The sequence below is a fragment of the Vidua chalybeata genome, chromosome 19, assembly GCF_026979565.1.
Source record: "Vidua chalybeata isolate OUT-0048 chromosome 19, bVidCha1 merged haplotype, whole genome shotgun sequence".
Lineage (NCBI taxonomy): Eukaryota > Metazoa > Chordata > Aves > Passeriformes > Viduidae > Vidua > Vidua chalybeata.
The window spans coordinates 6,642,096-6,649,719 of NC_071548.1; the positions used below are offsets into that span (position 1 = coordinate 6,642,096).

Sequence of the window (7,624 nt, forward strand, 5' to 3'; positions counted from 1 at the left end):
TCCCCTGTCCCCTCCTGCACCTGGTGGGTGGGGAGTCCCCCCCAGGCTGCTGGCACCTTGCTGCTCCAAACCCCCACCGCACATGTGGCTGGAACATCCTGCTGCTGGCAGCTCCAGCTCAGTGCCCAGCAGGCCTGGTGTGTTCTGGGGATTCCACAGTGATGGGTGGCTGCTGGGATCCTGCCAGGACCTCAGTGGGCTGGGGATCCCTGGCTGTGTGGGCTCAACCCCGGACAGCTGGGCCCTCCTGGCCGCCACCTGCGCGGCAGTGACGGGAACTCCCGGGGCGGGCCCTTACCGTACCTCACACCTTGCTCCACAGCCCTTCCCTGCCCTGCCCTGGCTGGCTGCCCGGCAGCACAGCGTGTTGCCAAGCCTCATTGCCAGGTGGCTTATCGCGATCCCATGGCGCTGGACACCAACTGGTGTCGGCTGCCAAGGATGAACAGTGTAATTACTGGAATTACAGTAAAGCGCTCCCATTCCCACTCATTAAATGCTGAGACAGGGCCCTTGGGTCCTTCTGGGGAGCGTGTGCTCCAGCTGTGCCCTTTGCCAGCCACACTCCCCATCGTCGCCCAAGCGGCGCCGCTGGCACCCATCACCCCGTACCCGGCTGGTGCGGCTGGAGCTGCTCTCTGCTGATGGCTGCCAGAGCCATGGGATGGGCAGAGCCCACCGGGCTGGTGGGAACCTTCAGGCCCCCCAGCATTGTGCGCTGGTGAGGAGGGGGCAGGCGAGGAGGGCAGGGCTGGATTGCAGACACAGGGTCCCACACCCGGGAGCTCCATCCCCAGCCACATGTGTGGCTCTGCCGCTGCTGGCTCCTGTGCCGTGGCCGAGGCCAGGACTGATGTGAGGCCAAGGGATGCTCCAGGGCTAGGGTTTGGCACCTGCCCATGGCTGCTCTGCCAGGGTCAGCTGAGGACTCTGCGCTGTGCTGGGCAAGCACACCCCAGGCAGCTGGCAGCTTGCTGCCCGAGCACCCACAGGGACCTCCCGTGTGCCATGTGCCCAGGAGTGACCACAGCCAGCGCTTGGCACATCGCTGCTCCCTGCGAGTGCAGGTGCAAGAGCAGCGTAGCCCTGGGCCCGGGTCTCTGCCAGGGAGCAGAGAGCTGGGGCGGGGGGGCCGGGGCAGAGCAGCTCTCGTAGCTGCTGATGGAAGGAGTGAGGAATCCACAGCTGCTGGCTCCCTGGAGCTGGCGCGGGTCTGGCTGGGGAAGCAGCAACAAAGCAGAGTTTCCATGGGGATGTACACAGCCTGCTGGGCTCAGCTGCATCCCAAAATACTTCCTGGCCTGGGCACGGCGTCCTGCTGCCACCCCCTGCTCCCTGCCTGCTAATAGCCCTACCTGGCCTAGGGAGAGGCAGGGCCAAGCCAACCCCCGTGGCTCCCCCAGCCACCAAGACTCTGCTCCAGGTCACTGGCAGCTGAGCTGCTACCAGGACAGGGACTTTGAGCAGTACCTTGAGTGCAGAGGCCCAAGATGAGGGGCAGTTGTGGAACTGAGGGTCTCTGGGGACATAAAGTTGCAACGCTGCTCCTCCTCCAGCCCAAGCAGCTCTCTTGTCCTGGGCCTGCAGCTGGGACCACCACTGCCAGCTCTGGGCTCTGCTGAGGAGCTCATGCTTGTGCTTCCTGGCAGGTCACTGGGAGCAGATGTCCCAGTCCCTGTTCCCAAATGTCCCTGTGCCCTAGCCTGCAGAGCAATTGCCACGTAAGGAGCAGGTGGTGCCATTTACAGTAAGTCCCCAGCTGCTGCACAGCCCTTTCCTGCATTCTACTGGGAAACGCCGTGGTAGATGTGGGAATGTCCTGGTGCTGCAGAGCCAAGCAGGAAGAAGTGCGTGAAGGGAGTGTCGCGAGGCCGGGGTGTTCACGGCGAGCTCCCTGCCTGGCTCTGCCGCCCCAGGGACCTCCGGTGCTGTGTCCACTGCCACCCTCCTTGGGGTGCCGGTGTGGGGCTGGGGAGCCTTCATGGGTCTGCCCTGCTTCCCTGTGACCAGCTGGATTTTCTGCATGGTTGGTGTAGCCACGACAGAGCTGCGGTGCCGGCCGAGCCCTCTGCTGCTGTGCCCGCAGCAATCTCCGGCTGCGGTGGTTTCCTGTTTTGGCTCTGCAGAGGCTGGTTACACACCAGAGCAGGTTTCCTGCACCCCTGACCCCACAGAGTTCAGGTTCACCATCCCGGTGGACACTTCCTTCTTTGTGCCAGTCATGAGCCAGCAGAGTGATGGGAAGCATTGGTGGCTACCCTGCACCCCACGGGGAGGCCAGGCTGAGGCAGGATGGGGCGTTACAGGGGCTGTGGGGCAGCAGCCTGTCCCTGCCTGACCACCCTTCTGCACCTTGTTGGGCTCTCATTGGGCCTGCTGCCTTCACCCTGCTCTGCATGGCCACCATCGCAGCATGGAGGAACTGATGGCACCGGGGGCATGCACTGACAGCTGCACTGGGTTCTGCTGGTGCTGCTTGGTGCCCAGCCCCAGGAGATCTGGGATGTGGAGAGCAGCAGGACGCCAATGTCCCAGCCCTGCTTCAAATTTGCACAGGAGCCCTGTGCAAATTCCCGGCTGGCTCCTGGCACCATCACAAGGTGACAGGGTCTGATCACCCTGAAAACATCTTCCCCATCCAGAAACCCTCCCAGGGGGAGCTCAGCTGCCCCAGCCCTGGTGAAGGGCAGAGGGGAACTGGCTGTGGGACATGTTTGATAGACTGCTTACGAAACACAGGGCCAAGTCCACTCAGCTGCTCTGGAGCAGAGAGAGGTTTGTGAAACCTTCAGCAGGGATTTGCCCGCCGGCCGCCGCGTCACTGCTGCCGCGAGCTTGGCTTTATTCCAAGAAACCCGTAGGGCTGGCGGAGCTTCCCGGATTCTTGATTCAGCCACGGGTTGCAGCACCGCGAGGGAAGAGGCCCTTGGTCGGCAATGCCAGGGCCCTTCTGGGAAGTGAAGAAGCTCGGGCTGTTCCCACAGAGATGGGAAGGCTGGGGTCTGGCTGGGAGGACATGGCTAGGGCCACTGTGGGCAGCCTGGCTGCTGTCCCTGGGGGCAGCTTCCCACTCTGCCCCACCATGAGGTGCTGTGAACCCCTTGCTCTGCCAGGAGGGCTGGGTGTGCTCATAAACCCCCAGGGCCCTGATTTTCATCCCCTGGGGATTCTCTTTATCCTGCCTGGGGGAGTGGTGATGCTCCTGCCAGCTGGGGGGCTGCTGTGCCTGCAGCACTGCTCCCACCCCATCACTGGCATGGGGCAGGGCACCACGGGCGCTGCTGGGAGCCTTAAACTCAGGGATGAACAGGGAAACTCAGGGATGTGCCTCGGCAGGGCCTGGCAGGCAGCCACCCGTGCGCGTGGACATTCCTTGCATAGCTGTAGCGGGTGCCTGCGCAGGCCGTGGCACTTCTGGCAGCACGCGTGCCACAGCCACACGCAGTGGCCCCAAAATAGTCACTGGGACTGTGCCATGCCCACAGCCTGGACCGGCACACTCACCATCCCCCTGGTCCAGGCTGATTCCTAAGGAAATCCTTTTCCCAGCAGCCGGGGTTCCCCGGGGGGGCGGGAGCACTGCTCATGATGCCAGGCATAATGCCTACAGTGTGGAGATTGCAGTCTGGGGCCTGGGCACAAAGCACCTGGGCACTGCCTGCTCCTCACAGGCAGGGGCTCTGGGGCAGTTCTAGGGGGCTGACCTGCTCCCAGGGGATTACCCACATCCCTGCATTCAACTCTTCAGCCAGGCTCTGCACTGCACACCAGCCAGATGCAGCTGCAGGTTTATTCCCACACCTACTTCATGCCCCTAGAAGCGGAAGAGAGGAGCTTCTGGGGGCAAGGACATCCCCAGGAGAGTTGAATCCTCTCCCCTGCCTTGGGCATCTTGCCCAGCTGGGGTTCTGCACAGGACAGAGCTTTTCTCTCTGTGCTGTGGGGGTGAGCAGTACCTTGGCACCCCCTACCCTGAGCCCACTACACTCCCAGAGGGAGCACCTGCGGACCCTTTGCTACCCGTGCCTCAAAGTGCCCTGCTCCTGCAGCTCCTCACCCTGGCATGTGCCAAAACAGGGCTGGGGGAAGGCAGGACTCACTTGGCCCTTCACGAACACTGCACTGGGGCTGTGCCACAGGCCAGCCTCGGCCACCAGCTCGGCCCCTCCTGTGCCCAGGGCCATGTCTGCTGTCCCGTGCTTGCACCATGAGTACGAGCCAGGAGCAGATCCCATCCTCGTGGCTTGGCAGACAGAGCGACGTCGCAGGGCTCAGACATACCTGAGTGCTGGGGCAGAGCTTACGCACCCGGGCTGAGTCACCGCGGCGGGATCACCCGGCGTGGACGGCGGCTCCAGGAAACGGCGCTTACGTGGTGTAAACACATCCCAGCATTGTGCCGGGGCCAAGTGGCCTCAGGGGTGCGAGAGAGAAATCAAACCAAATCTGATGGTTTTCATTAAAAAATAGTGCTCTTTATTATAAATTATGGAAACATTTTCTTTCTGAATATAAATATAAATATGTGCAAAGTTTCATCTGAGTTTGGTTTTGGTTGAATTTTCAAGCATTGTTTTGCTCAGCCCTCAAGGCTGGAGGTGAAGATGGAATCTTTATAAAAGACAGTGATTCACGTTGGCCTGTAAACATCCCTTTGGTTAAAAAAATAAGAATAAAAATTAAAAAAAGCCAGAAAACCCAACCACTTCTCTGGGCGGACGCAGAAAAGCACTCACGAGATGACACGCTCCAGGGGATCGTCCTGCCGCGTTCCTGCGGGAATTGGTGCCCTGCAGAGCAGCACAGCCGGGGTCTGCAGGAGTGGCCGGGCAGAGGTGGGCTGTGACTGTAGGGAGTAAGGGCCCAGCGTCCTCCGGGCGATCCTTGCAGATGCGGCTGTGTGGGACTCAGCAGCATCGGGACGCGACGCTTCCCCTCCAGCTTCACAGCACATCAGCAGGACCGTCATTGCGCAGCTGTCACGTCACCAGCTGACATCCACTAACCCAGACCATGGGGCAGGGGGGGATATTAAGGCTTAGTCCCCTGGAAAATGGCAACGCGGGGCAAAGGCATCGACCTCTTAGTCTGGGGCTTGATGTGAAAGGAGCTTTCACCCACAAGGAGGCAGCAAGAGGTACAGTATGGGCAAAAAACACCTTCCCCTTAAAACTGAGGAAAAGCGATCAGGCACTCCTGGGCTCCAGTGCTTTCCATTTCTGAGGGTAGAAGGGGCTCTCACCAGGACACCCCCAGGATGGGGCTGGTGGGGCGCACGTTCCCCCGTGCTGTGGGAGCTGTCCTGGCTGCCCAAGCCCACAGGGGCTTTGCCAATGGGTTCACTGTAACATCCACAGTCTGGTCGGAGCCATCTTCTTCCCCGTGGGGAGGAGGTGTCACGCTTGATGAGGAGTCCCCCCAGCAGCAAGGGTGCCCAGCTATGCTGGCCACAGCCCTGAGCCCATGGCAGCTTGCCCCAGTTCCCTCTCCCTCCTTCCCGGCTGGGGAGGCTCGGCATGCCCTGCCAGCTCCTGTGCCGGTGGGGCACTGTGCCCGTCCCCTGCTCTTGTGCTTGTAGCATGTGACCTTGCTCCGCCGGCCCCTTAGAGAGGGGCATCGTACTGGTCCAGGAACTCCTTGATGGGGGCTGGCAGCTGAGTCATCTTCTCATAGGAGTCCAGGTGCCCATTGACGGTCTTGCGGCAGAGGTGCTGCAGGGTGGAGACGCTAGAGGAGAGCGGGCGGCTCAGCACCAGGGGGATCTTCTCGCCGCCTGAGTAGATGTAGTAGGTGCGCTTGGGGTGCAGGGCCCCCCCAGGCTGCTCGGGCACGGCGCAGGGTGTGGGTGGCATGTAGTGATGGACCAGCTTGAGCACGCAGTCGAAGCGGGGCACGGGCTGGCTGCTGTGGGGATCACTCTGCAGGGAGAAGCTGCCGCCCTCGCACTGGATGCGCAGGTTCTTGGTGCCCGACTCCGTCTTGACACTGAGGGTGAAGAAGTGCCTCTGGTCTGAGCTGTCCCTGATGAGGAAGGTGCCAGCCGGCTCGGTGCTCAGCAGCAGGTTGGCCTCACCACCTGTCACCGTGCTCCAGTAGAAGCCACTCTCCTGCAGCTTGCGTACGGTGTTCACCACCAGCTGGTACTCGCTCTTGGAGCTGAACGTCTTGAGGCGCAGGCTGGTGTCCAGGGGGCGGCTCATCCCGGCGGCGGGGAACTTGCTGTGGGTGACCATGGCGCAGGGAGCCAGCTTCGTGTGCTCTGGACGCTGCTGCCAGCAGCAGCCGCTGCTACACCATCACCTGCGGCAGAGAGAGCGGTGAGTGCCGGCATTCCGGTCCCCGACTCTCCCTTCCCGGGAACACCTGCACCCCCGCTCCCTGGCTGTTATCCTCCCGCAGCAACAGCGCTGCCAGTTCCCGGCAATCCCCTTCCCCAGCTCTCATTCCCAGAAAAGCCGGCATCCCCCGTGCCCAGCTTTCTCTTCCCGGGAACCGGCAGCACCCATCCCTGGCTCTCCCTTCCCGGGGGAACCGGCAGACCCCGTTTCCCGGCGACTGTCCTCTCGCGGCACCGGCACTCCCGTCCCCAGCTCTTCCTTCCCGGGAGCACGGGCACACCTGCGGTCTCCCGCTCTCTCCCCTCTCTAGGAGCACCGCTTCTGATGATCTCCCGCTCTCTTACGCCCGGGGGCACATCGTTACCCCAGGCACCGGTTATCGCCCCGCTGAGGCACCAACATCCCCGGCGATCCCCTTCCCTGGGCAGCGCCGGCATCGCCGGTCCTCGGCGATCGCCCCCCCCCCGAAGGTCCCGGCATCCCCGGCTGTCCCCCCGTCCTCTCCGGGATTCCCTCCCGCGGCCGTACCTGGGGCGCGGGAGCCGGTCTCGGCGGCAGAGCGGGGCCGGTGCGCGGCGGCGAAGCTGCCGAGGCGGCCCGGGGCGGCCTCTTATAGCAGGCGCAACGCCCGCCCTCGGGTTCCTGGAACTGCGCGGCTTCTTGTAACGCGGCGGCACCGCCCGCGCCCCGCCCGGCCCGGCCCCCCGGCGCCCCGCCAGCCCCTGCTCTGCCAGCGCCGGGCCCCCGGCCTGGCCCCTCCGGCCCCAGCCCCGGCCCTTCCCGCTCCGGCCCCGGCCCCCACAGCCCGTTCTGGGCAAGGCGGCTGCCCCCGCCCCTCGGCCTGCGGAGAAACGGAGAACCCCGCTCCGGCCCCCCGGGGGCCTTCGCCGTCCCCCGCCTCTGCTGGGGCAGCCGGGCCGCGGGCCCGCCCTGACGAGGAGTTTGGGCTCGGCTGATGGGGGGTACACCGGGGGTACACCGGGGGTACACCGGAGCGGGGGCTGCCGGTCCCACGTTCCCACGCAAGGCTGCCGTCAGCCTCGGCCGCGCTTCCTGGGGGATCCGCGGGGTACCCTCGGACTGGAGACAAGGGGGAATCCGCACCCGGGGCTGTGGGGGGGGCTCCCGGCTCCGCAGCTGTTCGATCCCCGCGCCCCAGCCCCGCTTCGGGCGGCGGTGGCTGCGGGAGCCCCGGGACGCTCCGAGCGCGCGGTTGGTGCTTTGGCCGGTCTGCGGGGCCGTGAGGGCTGGTGGGGAGCCCGGCGGGACCGAGGCCCCCTGCCCGT

At 64.1% G+C, this 7,624-nt stretch overlaps 1 protein-coding gene across 1 annotated transcript; it reads right to left on the reverse strand.

Annotated features, from left to right (window-relative positions):
- Positions 1-4,453: 4,453 nt before the first annotated feature.
- On the reverse strand, positions 4,454-6,941 carry SOCS3 (suppressor of cytokine signaling 3). Its single transcript, XM_053960775.1, has 2 exons — positions 6,867-6,941; positions 4,454-6,300 (listed from the first exon to the last, which is right to left on the reverse strand). Exon 2 carries the CDS (start codon positions 6,231-6,233, stop codon positions 5,604-5,606), a length of 630 nt encoding a protein of 209 aa, XP_053816750.1. The 5' UTR covers positions 6,234-6,300; positions 6,867-6,941; the 3' UTR covers positions 4,454-5,603.
- Positions 6,942-7,624: the final 683 nt, after the last annotated feature.